Source organism: Chaetodon trifascialis, chromosome 23, assembly GCF_039877785.1.
Source record: "Chaetodon trifascialis isolate fChaTrf1 chromosome 23, fChaTrf1.hap1, whole genome shotgun sequence".
Lineage (NCBI taxonomy): Eukaryota > Metazoa > Chordata > Actinopteri > Chaetodontiformes > Chaetodontidae > Chaetodon > Chaetodon trifascialis.
This window is the reverse complement of record NC_092078.1, coordinates 3798976-3815327: the sequence shown is the minus strand read 5'-3', so window position 1 is coordinate 3815327 and position 16352 is coordinate 3798976. Positions and strand designations below refer to the sequence as shown.

Genomic DNA, 16352 nt, shown 5'->3' with positions numbered 1-16352 from the left:
GTTTTTCCTCTAACTTTATACTTGTACTGCACTACAATTCAGGGCAAATATTGTCGGTTTTACTCCAGTGTACATATTTATAACATCAGCTCCTTTCCAGATTCAGATTAATAACACAAAATATGAATCAACATTAACTGATATTATTATATAAGACTCTATATTAGCCCCATATTTACCAGCTGCAGTGTGAAGGTGATGTTGAGTAACACATCAATAAAGTAATAATATTGTAAAAATTGGGCATGAGTACTTTTATTGTGGGTACTTCTTCCAGCAGTGTGAGGCTCAGCCGGCTCTCGTCTGTGAACGCTCGTCTTCCTGTTGCATAATGCAGAAATGTGCTTATTAAAGTAGAAATAGTCTTGACCTTTGACCCCTGGCCTGTCCTTTTCCATTGATCTCATGGATATCACACACCGGCCAGTGTGAGTGTGTCAGCTTATTCTCCTCTCATCTTCCGGCTTCTCCCCATCATCTTTGATCCTCCTCGCTTCCTGTAACGCTGCCATACATTTCCAGGTCAAAGGTCACGAGCACCGCTGTGCGGTGATGCGTCTCGCGTCCTCAAACTCGAGTGCTGACTCTGACTGTCGGCTCAAAAACAGGATGGATGATGAACAGGCGACACACACAGTAACAGTCACTGCTGAACCAGGACATCCGAGTCAGGACGAGCGCATTGAACTTCATTGACAACACCGCCACCTACAGTCTAAACTGTGTACAACAAGACAAAGAGATAACTCCATTGAAACATGCCTGAAATGTGGACTTTCCTTCTGTTAGCCTTTAACTTGCTGGTCTGTTTCCATCATGTTTGAATGAGCCTGGACACCAAATTCAAGCTGTGATCCACCCGTAGGTCATGTGTCCGTCCTCTGCATCACAGGAAACCTTCGTCTCCTGCCCGGACGTGGCGTGAGAGTAAAGATTAACAGCTCAGATAAATGAGGAGCTGGTATAATGAACAGCAATAGGACAACAGGCTGCCTGCAAATTTGATTTCTTTGTACTTTTATCCAGAATATATCTTCTAGATTTCACTGCAACAAGTCAGCGTGTGTTAAACCTTCAGGTCTTAGAGCCCCGAACTGCTGCTTCAGGGACATTTCTACACATGCAAATCTCAGAGTAACATTCATTATTTATATGTTTTACAAAAAAAAAAAAAAAGAGGAATATTTTACCTGTGCAGCCTTCACATCTCACATCACCCATGTTTTACCTCTAATTAACAGCTGCATGTACCTGCATTAACTGACTTTTTTAGCCTCTTTAAAGGAACAAGCTGCAAATACTTGTCATGCAGTCACTTACAATCACTTTATAAACTTGATATGTCTGCTTGTTCACTCATCTGGCAGACAAAGCTCAATGCAATCTCGAGAGGCCAGTATTTACTCCTCCTTCAGCTCTGCGGTCCACTGACTCCTTTGGGAAACATCTGTCTCTTCATTTGCTGAACGCTAACTGTCGCTAACGGTGTCTGTCAGCCGTTTGCTGCTGGGAAGGCGTCGCACGGCGGGTTTATTAAAGCTTCTTCTCTCTTAAAAGCTGCCTGTTGCTGACGAGACACTGATGAGAGCGGCGAGCGCGAGCCCGCCGGGCAAAAGCAAAGAAGTGCAGGAAAGGAAAATAATGTCGGCTGTGATGCAACTTTGCAATTCAAAAAGAGTTCAAAGTCGATTATTTTCGAGTAGAAACTAAAGCACACAGCAGACAGATGACGGCTTTACTGCAGCTAACAGCTCCTGTGAAATTACTGACTTACAAGCTGCTCATTACAGCGACAGGAGCAGACGTAATTACTTCCACACTGTCACACACATGTGTGAAAACAGATATTTAAGCTGGCAGCTCCTGACTGGACGTGTGCAGAAGCGTGAAGCCGTTACTGTCGCACACACGCTCAGGTGGACGTGTGAGGCAGCAGGACACACCTGGGGCAGTGCAGTGGTTTCATTACTCTGGCAGCACATTTAATGCCAAGTGATCGTTTATTTGGCGAAGAAAAAGTCTCTGGATGTCACATCACAATTTATATCTAACAGTTACTTGGAGATGAAGAGCATTACTCCGTGAACTTTGTGGTTTTTCTGCTGACAGACAAGTCTGGATAGGCTGCAGAGTGCTTCCTTATCGAGAGAGTCAAAGGCCCGAAGAGGCATGAGATAAAGAGTTATTGGCTTCACATTTATAGTCCAATAGGTTAAGATGATGTCATACGAGCGAGGACAAACAGGTATGTGTTGACCTGTGAAATGCTCTGTTGTTCACAGAGATGCCTGGACTTTGACCGGGACTGAGCCAGCTGGAGCAGACCTTTAGTTTCTCTTTAGTTAAAGCTGTTTTTTGTGGCTGGAGACACAGGCAGGCAGCCTGCTGAGCAAGCCAAGCAGCTCTGAGGAAGCTGCCATGAACCAGGCAGAGATAGCTCTGCCTGGAGGTGTAATGCTGCACTTATGAAATTGGCTGTTGCCGTTCATTTTTCATGCCATTCGCTGCAGCACTGGCTGCTGCTCATCAAGTTTCCCGCTCTGACCACACGGAAACGACTGAAGGCGACTCAGATGAGCACATTCAACATTGTAATCAACTGGTGTGACTCGCAGTGGCCGGAGAGCGTGAGGGAAATGTGCCTAAGCTACATGATTAATTCCATCCCATGTGATTAAGTCGGCATGGTCTGCACTGAGTCATGAGACACGAACACAGAGAGGGAGCTAGCATGGTAATGCCCAGCTAGAAGGCACTTTGGTGTTCAATATGCAAAGTATATAATAAATCCCAAATTTTATAGACAAATCGCAATATATCTCAGGCACAAGCTGTGCTCCCCTCCCCTCCATCATCCTCTGGTGTCTCTCCCTCTCTCTGTCTCCCAGAGGATTTTGGGAAAGGAGAAGAGGAAATGCCGACGCCGACAGAGGAAACGAGATTCCAGCAAGGATATCGATAACAAGTCCTTCTTTCTGTCTCTCTCGCTTCTCTAAACAGGACGTTCGCATCCACGCCCGTCATCATCATCATCACCACCATCCCTGTCCGACACCCTCCTCAAAACAGCAACAAGGGATTCGGCGACTTCCTGCTGAAAGAGGAAGTCGTACTGAGGTTTAGTCTACAGTGACGTCAGCCTCGCGGTAGATAAAACTACTCGCTGTCAGGTTTCTGCCAAAGCACTTAAAAGGTCCGTGAGAAGTCTGAGTGCAGTGGATTTAGAAGTCAGCTAACTGAGCTAATTTGCTAATTAGTGCTAAAGACAAAGTGCAGCTGAGGCTGCTGGGAACGCCGTTCATTTTCCAGGTATTTGACTTGATGACTTTGAGTTCAGTGTCTGACCAAATCTGCTCCTGATGGCGTTGACTAATGGCCACGAGTGTTTTTTGCAGAACTTAACGTCATTTGTGTGAAATTGTCATAATTAGCATGCGAATTCTTGAGTTTTGCACAAAAATGGGCTCTGTGAGGTCGCAGCGACCTTCCAGCACCGAAGTCCAATCCGTTCATTTTCCAGTCCAAGTGAACGCTAGTGCCAAATTTGACCTTCAAGTTGTTTCTGAGATACTGTCTTCCCAAGAATTGGACATAGGGATGGACTGGACTGGACAGACTGGACAGAAGACATCTGTCCACAGCTGTTGCCGGCTCAGCGGATCACCAAAGGCAGCACAGTCCATCATTTGGGCCTCTCTCTCCAGCAGATGGTACGATACATATGAAAACATGTCATGGTGCTGGATGGATCAATAGTCATTAGCCCCCCCCCCCCCCCCCATGGGGACCAAGGATGTCTGTACAACCTTTGGACATCACAGTCTGAACCTGAAGCGGCACTGCAGTTTATCCTTTTCACCGACAGCTTCCTGCCAGCACTTCCTGTTTCTTTGATGGCTTCCTCTCATCTCTCCGTTTCCTACCTCAACGTATCTCACACGTTCCCTCCTTCACATGATCACAGCGCGAGGAACAGAGCGGAGGAAAACAGAGAGGAGAGGAGAGAGCATGTGTAAAACTCATGTCGACAAAATTACAAATAATAAAAGGTGATTCATGTTTTCTGCCTGCTGCAGTTTGTCTCCCAAAGCTCCTGAAATCAGCTCGGCGAGTCGACACAACAAAGAGACGATCCTATTTTGAAGAACACTTTGGGGAATCTGGCTCGGGGAAAAATATATCAAAGCACTTTTTTCAGTGATCATCTTCTCATCCTGCCGTCCCAGAAAGACGAGGGCAGAGCGAGATCGCTGGTTTCCTGACTGCATTTTAATTCTACACTACAATAATGAGTCAGTGCATCTCGTCCCTCAAAGAGCCTTTGTGTGGTTCCACAAACAGCAGCTGGTGTGTGCGTGCACATCTGCATTGGCCCCGTGTGTCTGACATCTGTCTGACGTTCTGATCATCCGTCTTTACATGTTTGTCTTTACGTGACTTTGTCCTCCCAAGAGCAACATCATCACATCATCGTTTATCCGAACGCCAACACGACTCGTGTTTGTGTCTGGTCTGTCAGGAGCAGCTGCGTGACTTTGATGTAGACCCTAAAAGCTCATATTGAGCGGGGCGGGGTCAACGCGTCGTGCGACTTTAACACAGGTGACCACAGTTTGTTTCTGCTGACAGTCAACATTGGTTTGTTTTTTAAAACCACGGCGACAATGGTTTCTAGACCCTGAAAGCTGCATTAATGGATGTTTCTGGGCCAAGCGGGCAGGAGGTCAATGCTTGAGGCTCAGCTGCAGTGACTGAGTGACCTCTGACCCCCCCGTTGAAGCAGGGCAGAGGAAAGAAACCGCCCCTGCAGCCGCCATTAAAGCATCGCTTCACCTTTGGACAAAGTGTAAATTATGACCCTGACCAGGAGGCGAGGCAGCTGATTCACCAGCGGAGGGTCTGACAGTCAAACGCTACTCTGTCTTTATCAGATAGAGTGAGACTCAATGCTAAGCTGTCACACAGCAGCAGTGCAGACGTCCCTCAGCGTGCATCCGTCTCATTCTGGCTCCCCCCAGAGGTCAGAGGACAGCTGCCTTTTCAGGAGACGTGACGTAACCTCCGTCTGCTCCTGCGGCTGCACTGTGGAGATGTGTTTCTGTCTGACGGCGTTGACTCCGCTCCGCTTCATTCGAGGCGATCGTTTTTTACCTCCTTTGATGCAGAGTGCTTTCCCAAGTTTGTTTTATGCACTGTGACAGTGACATAAACCAGAGGAGACGTGGGGAAGGAAAGAGCAGAGAGGAGGACAAATAAGCAGGCTGTTATTGTACTTTTGGATGTTTCTGCGTGTAAAAAGACACCCAGAAGTCTTCAAAAGCAAAGTCAGCTCACAGTGCAAAGCAGGTCCTGACTACAGCGTACACTGAAGCCAGAGATCCAACAGGACCGCCATCAGAAAACGCAAGATTTAACCCGAAATCAGCCGATTTTTGCAAGCCAAGACACACCTTTACGAACAGATTTAAAATGAATATCCACATGCTCAAATCCCAGTTTTGGGACATGAAGTGATTCAGTGTCAATGACGTTTGGTACATTACTTCCTCATTCACTTCAATCAAACTTCCACTTCTCCAAGGAAGCGGCGTTGTCGTTTCCGTAACTCTGACGCTCGAAAATTCTACATTAAAAATGAATAAATCAATGAGTGAAAGAGGAAATCAGGACACAAAGTAGTCAGAAAGTGGCCAAAGTTGTTAGGTGTCACTGATAACAAAAGCTGAAAGGAAGCGTCACCATGCTGACAGCCCTGACCCCGCCGACCCTGACACGACCATCCATCTTAGGATGAAAGCGGCGCTGGGACGCGGGCACCATTTTGAGGCGGGCGGGCGATTCCTCTGCAGGGAAATGACAGGAAATGTGGAAAATACCAACCGGGGCTTTGATGGAGGAGCCCTGCTGTCGCTGACATCCTCTGAACGGACGGTGTCACGTAACGACGGTCAGGTGACGTCTTCAGCGTGTGGCGCTCACAGCTCGTCGCTTCTTTCTTTCTCATCCACGTTTCAGACTTAAACGGCTTTTTCTACTTTTCCAAAGATGACTTTCGAGAAATCAACACACGCTGACTCTCAGAATAAATTCCTGGAGAGCTCCCCTCCTCCTCCTCCTCCTCCCTCTTCATCTTGGACAAGCTGCCTGCTGCTTGTGTAACAACACTAAGTCACATTAAGAAGCGCGTTTCTGGACAGATAACATTAACTTGAAATGGCAAATCCTCTTAAAACCAAGAAAAGTGCTCGCAGCGGAGTTCAGGAGGCGCAGCGTGGAGCGGGAATTAAAAGCGTGACGTCACACAGCGGGTCCACGCCAGGCCTCATCTCGCCATTTTCAAGGATTTCAGCATCCAGAACATACATTTAAGTGCTTTTGAATACTGACAGCAGTGGGCCGCGCTGCAAACATGTGATGATCTTACAGAAAATGATGCGTTGCTGTAGATTAAAGCAGCCACCAGGATATAAACGAGTTCGAATGAGCTGAAACATCTGCAGCAGGAAAATGCAGCAAACACAAGTACTTTAACACTTTCACATGGGATTCTGAATGCAAGACTCGTAGTTGTTGTGGAGTACTTTAACACTGCAGTACTGCCACTTTTACCACAGTAAAGTATCTGAGTACTCGCTCCACCACGGCCTGGCGAGGCTTCGCGACTGCACCCCTGAAGCGACCGGTTTGAACGACCTCAGGGAGCGTCAGAGGCGGCCTGCGGCGATCCTCCAGCCTCCCGGGTCGCTAAATCAGCCAGACGCTGATGTTTGCGGAGGAAGATCCATCACCAAGCCCAAACGCCGCCTTGCTCAGAGCCGCCGAGGCCGACGCAGATGTAAGGGAAGATGGATGCGTGCAGACAGACAGAATGACAACGCCTCTCTTTACCCTGCGCCGGTTTTCCACATGAGAGTTAAGAAGACGGAGGGGCGGCGCAGAGATGCCAAGAGCTACATCACTTAGTCAGAATGTGAAGGTGGACAAAAAAAAGAGAACAGCCTGGCTGTCTTATGACTTCGTTTCTGCCTCACTTCACACAACATAAACACAAAGACGCAGTGAGTCCATGTTTCCACTGTTTTCCTTCTCCTCCCCTCTGATTTACATGGCTGTGTGCGTTTCCTGCCGTAACTCAGCACAGGTCTTCCCAGAACGGAGGAATGCACGCAGAAATCCTGCACACACCTCTGCAGACGCGAAACTGTGGCTTTATTTCCACAAACGCATGCGTGCCCACATTAGGAAACACACGACCGCAGATGTTATCCGTCCTTTCCGGAGCACAGCGCGATTAGTGTCTCCTCGGCTGCTGATTAACAACCATGGCGACCACTTCCCCGACGCTGCGCGCCGGCAGCGCCTCTGATCGCTCATCTCATTTTTACTTTTCACAGAAGCAACAGCAGAGCTTTACCAACCCAAATGTATCTGTGGTGGAAACATCAACAACTGGGATTTATGGCCTGTTTTTGAACAAAAAGCCAGAAGTGCATAAAGCATTCGCCTTTCAGGGTATCGACGACGACAGAACGGGAGTTAAAAGAACGGAGACTAAAAGGAAGACAGAGACAGAAATTAATAAGGATTATCTCATTAATATTTGAGAAGCTTAAAGAATAAGGCTGGTGCTCTATAATTTATGGACTGCAAGCAAATGGAGTGAAAAGGCCAACAGCGCCAGTCCATCGCAGTAAATTCTGACTTTCCTCTGTGGCGCTCAGCCAACAGCTTCAGCCTGAAGACAGAAATCTTTAACGATGCCCATCATAAAAACGTAGATTTAGCTTTTAAAACAGGTGGACACTGCAGCTTTTGGGAGGACTATTTTCAAATGCGGATTAAGAGACGTTTGGTGCTCCAGTGAGCTGCAGGATGGTGTAAACATGTAGTATTACTTCATAAGAGTAAAGGAAAACCCAGTGGCTTGTTGACAAATTCCATCCATCAGGGTTTGGCTACACAGACAACTTGTTATTAGGATCATTTTGTTGTTGGTTTTGTCTTTGAATAGGTCGTTGGCAGTCACGTGACGCACAACAACAGAGTGACGTGATGTCATCTGCAAACTTACGGTTTCATTTGCGTTGAAGTTGCTAACTGTAGAGGAGTAAACGTTCAAAGTGTGGCGTGGACTCCAAAAAGACATTACTTATGTACCTGTAGTTCAAACTACATCTCCATCCGACCAGTGAGCGCCATTTTTAAGAAAAGCTAAACAGCCTAAAACAAACAGCTGATAAACCACCAATCAGTGAAGCTTTTCTAACACGCCAGCGTCTTCTGCTCTGTCAGGCGGCCACATGGCGAAGCTGCTGTGAGTCCCTGCTCCCCGTGTGCTGAGAAAACAAGCTGCAATAATAAAAACGATGAAAACTCGAGCCTTGAACTCACGCAGAGCGCAGATCTTCCACACACAAGCAGCGCAGCACACGCTAAATCACTTCCTCAGTCATGCTTGAAATACGGTAACGGCCACAGAAATGGGTGAAAGTTCAGGTTTGGCTTTGAGATGAAATAAATGTAGCACACACACAGAGCAACTGACGCATCAGGGCGGCAAAATTTATCTTATCACAGATACACTGATATCAGCCAATGATGGAAGAAGGGTTAGGGTACCACAGAGTTAGTCCTGCACTCATTTATATTCACTACAAATCATCACGATTTATATTTTTATATCAATAATCTCAAGCTGCAGGTGCAACTTAAGTCATCCAATTAATGTAGTGGAGTAAAAAGAACAACATTAGCTTCCAAAATGTAGTGGACTAGAAGTACAAAGTAGTGTAAAATGGAAATAAGTACGTCAAATGAAGTGTACTGAGGGTCAGTCACTTACAAACATTGTGTGGTCAGAATGTCACATTCATCTCATTTCACTTTCACAATGACAAGTTTAACCAAGTGTTGATGTGTTGCCAACGTCTATCATAAGATTTTACTCTAAAACATAACTATCAGCCTCTAAATGTCCACATGAGAACAAGATTTGCACAGGAGAACAATCAATTCACCAAATGATGCCCAGTTAAATAAACTGGACAACAGGCTTTCTGTATTTTAGTGCCTTCTACACCCTAAAGCTCAACACAGAAAAAGCAAACCAGCAATACCAGACTGGCACACACTCCTCAGTAAAAACATTTATGAACAAAGTGATTTACTGGACGCTTCTGCTGCGAGTCCATTAACAGACATTGGCACGTCAGTCCAGCTGGGAAGTACCCGCCGTACGCTGGTTACGTAAGTCTGAGCATGACTGATGGGAGATTACACACTGTTTATGAGGACACCCTGAAGGTACGGGCACTGGCTCAGACCGCTGCAGCCACACACACACACACACACACACACACACACACACACACACACACACACACACACACACACACACACACACACACACACACACACACACACACACACACACACACACACACACACACACACACACACACACACACACACACACACACACACAGCAGCAGCAGCAGCACCAGATGCCACAGAGACCTTGAAGGCATCGCCACAGAGAGGAACAGGAAGCACAGTGGACAGAACTGATTCATGTAAAGGTTAAAACACAACTGCTACGTTTTGTGTCCATCAGCAGTGTGGAAATATGGAGAACTGGCTGGAGGATTTACGGCAGCGTAGCTGGAAATCAAACGCTCGTGTCTGAGTTTGCACCACGTGCCTTTGAGGCCATACTGCAGGATATCCCATGAGTCTCTGCAACTCGACATGCTGTCAAAGCTTCTTGTGACTTGATACGAACAAAATAAAATGAAGCCACATCAAAGCATCAGAGGGTTTATTTGTATCTAATCTGTATGTGATGTATCGTCTGTGCAGCCAGAGGCAGACACAGCTCACTCCTCTGCGTCTCAGAGCTCCAGTATCGTCCAAAAACCATTAAAAACACACCAGTGAGCCACACCGCTGCACTGCCGACATCTTCCTTCATATCCCTGCTGCTGGAAATACTCCTCAAAGCACCAAATGTGGATTCATCCGCCGCTGAAAATAGTCCCGACAAATGCGATAAATGCCTCCTGTTTGAGTGACGTTTGTCCAAACCACAGCGAGCAGCTGATTGGTCACCACAGCTCTCTGTCTGGTGGGACACGGTGTGCCAAACACACTTATCTGTGTATCTTGATGTGTGATAATGCCGAAACCGCTCCTCATACTCATCGATCAGCATCACAGACTGAGCCTGAGACACCAGAGACCTGTGAGCCTCAACATTTAATGTGTGTGTTTTGGATTTTTGCACCTTTGCAGCTGCTGATCAACAATTTCCCTTCAGAAATTTATTTCAATAAAGTTCCATCTTTTCTTGTTTTAGGAAATGACTGAGGTTGGTTTTTGGTCTTTTCGTGGGATTTGTTGACGATAAAAAGTAAACTATTGAACACTGAATGTTGCAGACTAAACAAAAAGAGTCTAACAGACAAAACAAGAGCAGAGCTGCCAGTGGAGCCGTTTACAGTAGTTTAACATGAAGCCACGTTTCCTTTCTTAAGCTGCAGGGGAAGAAAACATTTCTCTCCCATCTCTGTGAGAGTATTAAGGACATAAATGATCATTTCCAAATGCATTCTGTCAGACAGGTTTGCAAAGACAGGGCTTCAAAGTCAACCCAGAAAACTACAGCATGCACACAAGTGGAGCTCAACGATGGGTTTATAGAAATCTGTAAGTTCTCCACTCATGAATGCACTGTGGGAGATTCATTAAAGACTCAAAAGCCACATCATACAACATTTCATCGTGAGAACGAGTGGGCAAAGCGAGTCCTACCTTAGCGAGGCTGAATTTCACCGCGGCACAAAGGACCGGAGTCTTTCGTTTCATGCTTTCCTGCCTGTACAAACAGAGACGAGCAGCGCGCTCGCTGAGGAGCGCGGTCGGAAACCTGAGAGAGCCTGCAGGTGACACTGGAGAGGAGGCTGTGGTGGGACGTGATCCCGATCCAGCTGAGACACATGTGGCTGCAGAGCCTCGGGCTGAAAATGAACACAGCGCCTCCGAGGGAGTCCCGCCCTCACGTTTCTCCTCAGCGTTCATCCCCGTCGGGTCCCTCCTCCTCCTCATCATCCTCTAAATCTTCAACAGTTCCACCTTGACCACTTTACGCCTTCAGCTCCATCTTCCCTCTCTCCCTCTGATGACACGTGGTGCTCATTATTGAGCAAAGCGTCCGAGATGTGAGGCGACGTCGTGAGCAGCAGAATCAATCGCTGCACACGCACGCCGGCTGCACATATGGGGTTTCTGAGCGCACCTGTCCACATACGAGCACGAACCACAGAAACAGACGTGTTCTGAGCAGTAAATCAGCTGCCGTCGCGAGTAAAAACTCAACATACTGATGGAATCAGAGCACAAATACTCGTCCCTGAAAGACTGGCTTATTCAGAAAAGTGTGGAAACAGAAAAGCGACTGATCGTGAGGACAATCTCAGACTAGCCCAAAACGCAGCATCAATAACTTTTATCCCACAAGCCTTTTTCTTCTGTTTAACGTTCTTTTCCTTTTCCTGCAGTCTCATTCATTATAGCTCTTTCTGTTTGTTTTACAGGTGAACGTATCGTAACCTGGTGCCGTACGAGGAGAATTCGTCTTACGGCCTCTTGGAGTTCAACTAAAAAGCACTTCTGAGGCCGAGCTGCTCCGATAATGATCTCATTCAAACCTGGACAAGCAGAGCCAAAAACAGCAGCGTGCACACGAGCGAGGAAAACACGGGGAAATAGATGTCATATTAGCTTCCTCCTCGCTTATCTTTCTGCTGTTTTTATGAACATTAATCTACTTCAATCGGGAGAGACAACTTCAGAAATAAAGGATCACGGCGCCAGCTTATCATTGGCCAGATCAGTAGCTGCTTCGGCAAGGACGCAGCCTCCATCTGCTCCTTATTCTGCACCACAGTGGTGGTGGTGCTGGCTAACAGCAGCAGTCTGCAGGTGCAGCTACCTGGGATGGCAGAGACAGCTGCTGATCAGTGATTGGCTCCTGTGTGGTGCAGTTCTAACAGTGAACCTGAATAAAGAGTTATTCGGCTGCCTCTGACTTGCCTTGGACCTTACCTTCCTTGGAAACAGCAGCTGAGGTCCAAACTATTCTCAGGCTATCACATATTCACCGTCAGCAGGTGGAGTCTGCTCAGGTGTCACGCACTGTGCACGTCACAATTATACAGAAACAAGACTTTGACATGGAGAAGAGTGCTGCCCCCCCCCCCCCCCCCCCCCCCCCCCGAACGAGCCGCCTCTGTCTTACAGAGCCTGTAAATCAAGCATCCTCTACCTTTAAAGCGTTTACTTGACATTTGATCACCTCACAAACACGACAACAGCATGAAAACCAACACCAGCAACTCAACAGGCGACTGCGTCAGGTGCAGAGGTCACGGCCACCGCGTCCAGCACATGAAGCCCACCAAGTATTTAACTTTAATGGGATTTGGCGACTTCACGGAGCCAAACAGAGTCCCAGACTCGGATCCACAAATCAAAATGACAGGCGAGGAACGTGATGGAGCCAAACAAGCTGCGCGTAGCCGCAGCGGAGGCTGCAGACAGATGGGGGAACAGCAGAGAGAGGGAGCGAGGTTCTGCTGAGAGCGAAACGAGAGCTGACAGATGGGCAGATGCACAAATAATAGTTTGAGAGAAAAGTGATGCAGCTGTCTGGTAATGTCTGACAGGCAGGAAAAGCAGGGAGAGAGAGGAATTCATGCTATTAACGTTAAGATTCAGCTGGACTTGGTTTTGTCAGCCGTGGCCAAGCGAGGACGCTTTCAGAAATGTACCACGGTGCTAAAGCCCAATCCAGAAAGGGCTGCTGGGTAAAATATGAGTGAAAACAGAGCACAAACAAACTGTTGACCAGCACGTCTCACAGCAGCTCCACACAAATAAACTCATTTCTGTGACTGCAGGCTGACTCGAGTCGTCAGCTCTCTGAGAGAACAGAGAACCAGGAGCTTCTCCCCAGAGTCACTCAGCGCCGATTCAACATCATGACAGAAGAAGCAGAAACACAGCGTGCACACAAACAGCGAGCGGCAGGAAACAGGCTGCACGACAGGCGCACGACACCGGCAAGTCTGGGAAATCCAGGCATCCAAACAAAACGCAGCTTGATAGCAAAGATGAGAAAATCAGCACGTTTTAGGTGCTCTGAACGTTACAGCCAGATGAAAATATGTAAATCTTGGCAGATAATGCAGAAGCAGACATGAAAACAGGCGGCTGTCCTGTGGGGGAACAGCAGCCGAGGCAGCCTTCATCACAAAGTGGATCCTCTGAATCTGCACCCTGCAGCGCCTCAACGTTCCTGCTCTGGTTCATCTTCAATAGAAGCACGTCCAAAGGCAGCGCGACACCCCCATGATAACACCCCCAGAATGAGAGCTCAGGTGTCGGCCTGCAGAGCTGAGCGGACCTGAACATGTTGGTAGTAAAGTATTATCTTTCATTCAGACGTCAACGTATCTCAAAGAGAAACAAACAATCCAATAAGATGCAAATGTTAAAACACACACACCTGATGCTCTTCGCTGGCCTGCATAAACACACTTACTGCACACACACACGCAGAGTAAAGTTTGACAGAGACCTCGCTTTACAAACAGCGATCAGCTCATAAAAGGTGTTTTATTTCATGTAAAGTGTCACTTCCTCTCCTGCACAGATCACATGCTTCACACATGCATGAGGTGACAACAACAACAACAGCAATGACCCTTTTACTTTTCACTTCATACAATGCATAACATCTTTTCCACACCGAGACAACTTTCTGTGAGCTTACTTCATATATTTTCATACTTTTTGGCCACAGAATTGCCTGCACACCTGATGGCAATAAATCCAATAATCAGTCTCCAACAACTCTTAAACTGCTTTTACATCACACACACTCATTTGATCAATATTGATCAATGAGGCTTTAAAGTGATTTTGAGTCTGATTCTGTCTCCTGGTGTCAAGTTTCCTTCAAATTAAAAGTAAGCTGCTGTGACATTAATAATGCTAATCTGCACTAAGTCAGCAGGTGTTACTGTGAGGTTAAACAGGCTGCGGTCAGTTTGAGTATTTGCACTATGCTGCGTCATGACATGATAAGTTAGCTAAAAACAATAAAGAAATATGCAGAGGAAAGTTTATATGAAACAGTGTGGATATTATACACTATCACGCACTGCCGCCGTTATGATTAGTGCAGATTTAGACGTTAGTTTGCTGAAATAATCACGATAAACTGCCCGCGCGTGACTTCCGGTTAGCTAACATTAGCTAGCTCTTAACGCTCCGATGGCCCGTTAGCGGGAGAGCTACCACGCTGACGTTCGCACTGGCGCTGCATATCGCTGGAAAGCTGATTTGATCACTGCCAACCATTTGAAGAAGTAACTACAACAGCAGGTAAAATCAACACCGACAACAAACCAACAAACGCTTAGAAAATTGAGTCAACTCACCGATGAAGTCTCATAGCGACCAAAGAAAAGGTAACGCTCCAGCAAAAAAAAAGGTCTGGTGAGAATGTTGAAGGTCCAGATGATCAAATACAGGAAAAAAAATAGTCCAAAACACTTTAATAATCAACAGAATTATGTTTAAGCTTTTAAATTAGCTGGCGGATATGCTAATCTAAACCACTAAATCCAGAAAGCGTATGGACATGTTGGTTTCAAAATGGCGGCTGCCCTCTGACCTCCTTCTTAATTGATTGTCTTCTTCTTCTTTTTGTTTAATGGCAGTTGACAAACTATCTTACAGGCACATTACCACCACCTACTGGACTGGAGTGTGGAGTAGTTCATAAGCAGAAAACAAACTTAACTATTATTCCTGTTGCCTTTACATAATTAATTAAAGGTTTACTGTCTGAACTCTGACCATTTGATTGACACCTCACTCAACCAATTAGGAGCTTCCATGGTTCATCCACAGCCACCAATAGCATAGGAGATGACAGGAAGTGCCTGCCCCCCTTATTTCATGTAAAGATTGAGCCACTTTGTGCAGATGAGTGGCAGGAATTGAATGCAAATAAAGATATTACACAGGGCTTGAAATAATAAGTATTGTAAATGGCTGCAATATAAAGATATATTCCCTTAATATAAGTATAGATACCCAAAAATGGATAGAAATGAGTAAGTGTTTTAGGATGATTGTACAGGAATTTAATATAAAGATGTCTCTGATTAAATGACCTCATCAAATTAACTCAAAACGTAGGGCAGAGTTATAATGAGATTATATCACTCCGCTGTAGTTTCAGATTACTTTTCCATAATATAAACGTCGGCTGCAGATGAGAAAAAGGGAATAATTGCAAGCTTCAGGGAATTCACTCCAGGTTTCCATGCAACCACCAAACAATCGCCACTTCTGTCTTTCCTCCTTTGCATTTGTAAGCAGAAGTAATCCTAAATTTTCCTCTCGTCTCTTCCAGCTTCAGAGGACACAGTTACTGTTTTTCCACCTTTGCCTGCGGCTGTATTTCCTCTCCTTCCTGTCTGTTTGTACATCCACTTTTCAAAGCTTATTTCCACCAGTTTGGCGGGCGGATGCGCGCCGAGCCGAGGAACAACTGATTGGATAGTTGGGTTTTCTGGGACCGCAGCTATGACAGAAACAAATCCAAACCAGGACTTAGGAATTATGTCTCTGGGTGTGACGGCAAAGTTGGAGAATTATTCACAGAAATCATTTATGATTACTGGGACAGAGGTCCAGCTGAGTTTAATGGCTGCACTAAAGACCATCAAAGATCGCCGCATGTGGCTGATAAGCTGCCGAATCAGAGACCTTTACATTACCGCAAACATGCTGCTCTTTCATCTTAAATAAAGTCTTTTATACATCTAAAAAAAAAAGGTGAAATCAACAGTTTTCTGGATCAAACGGAGCACAAACAGCTGATTTACTTCTGCAACTTTTTTTCATTTCACAGCATTATTTCAGATTTCCAGCCTGTCAGCAAATTCCACACAAAATAAGAGAAACAGTTGCACGGCAACATGAAACACACACACACGAACACACACACGCACACACACACACACGCACGCAGGCCCATGTGTCACCCACCGTGTAGTAGAAAGGCATGTCTGCTCACACAGGTCGATCCTTTAGGTGCACAGCTGGAGGTGGAGGAGACGGTGATGTGAGAGGAGTCGGTCCATCCAGCAGGAGCATCAGTCAGGTGTGTGTGTGTGTGTATATGTGTGTGTGTGTGTGTGTGTGTGTGTGTGTGTGTGTGTGGCCCTCCTCCTCCTCACAGGTACTCCAAATAATCAAGATGTTTTTCTTAAAAAACA

General features: G+C 46.3%; 1 protein-coding gene across 1 annotated transcript in view; it reads right to left on the bottom strand.

The window, feature by feature from the left end:
* arhgap36 (Rho GTPase activating protein 36) overlaps positions 1-16264 on the bottom strand; it is a 48207-nt gene extending 31943 nt beyond the window's left edge. The window contains exon 1 of the mRNA XM_070993063.1: positions 16123-16264. Within this exon, the coding sequence (XP_070849164.1) occupies positions 16123-16140 (18 nt within the window). The 5' untranslated portion in view covers positions 16141-16264. The remainder of the gene's footprint in view (positions 1-16122) is intronic.
* Between the last annotated feature and the right edge of the window lie 88 nt (positions 16265-16352).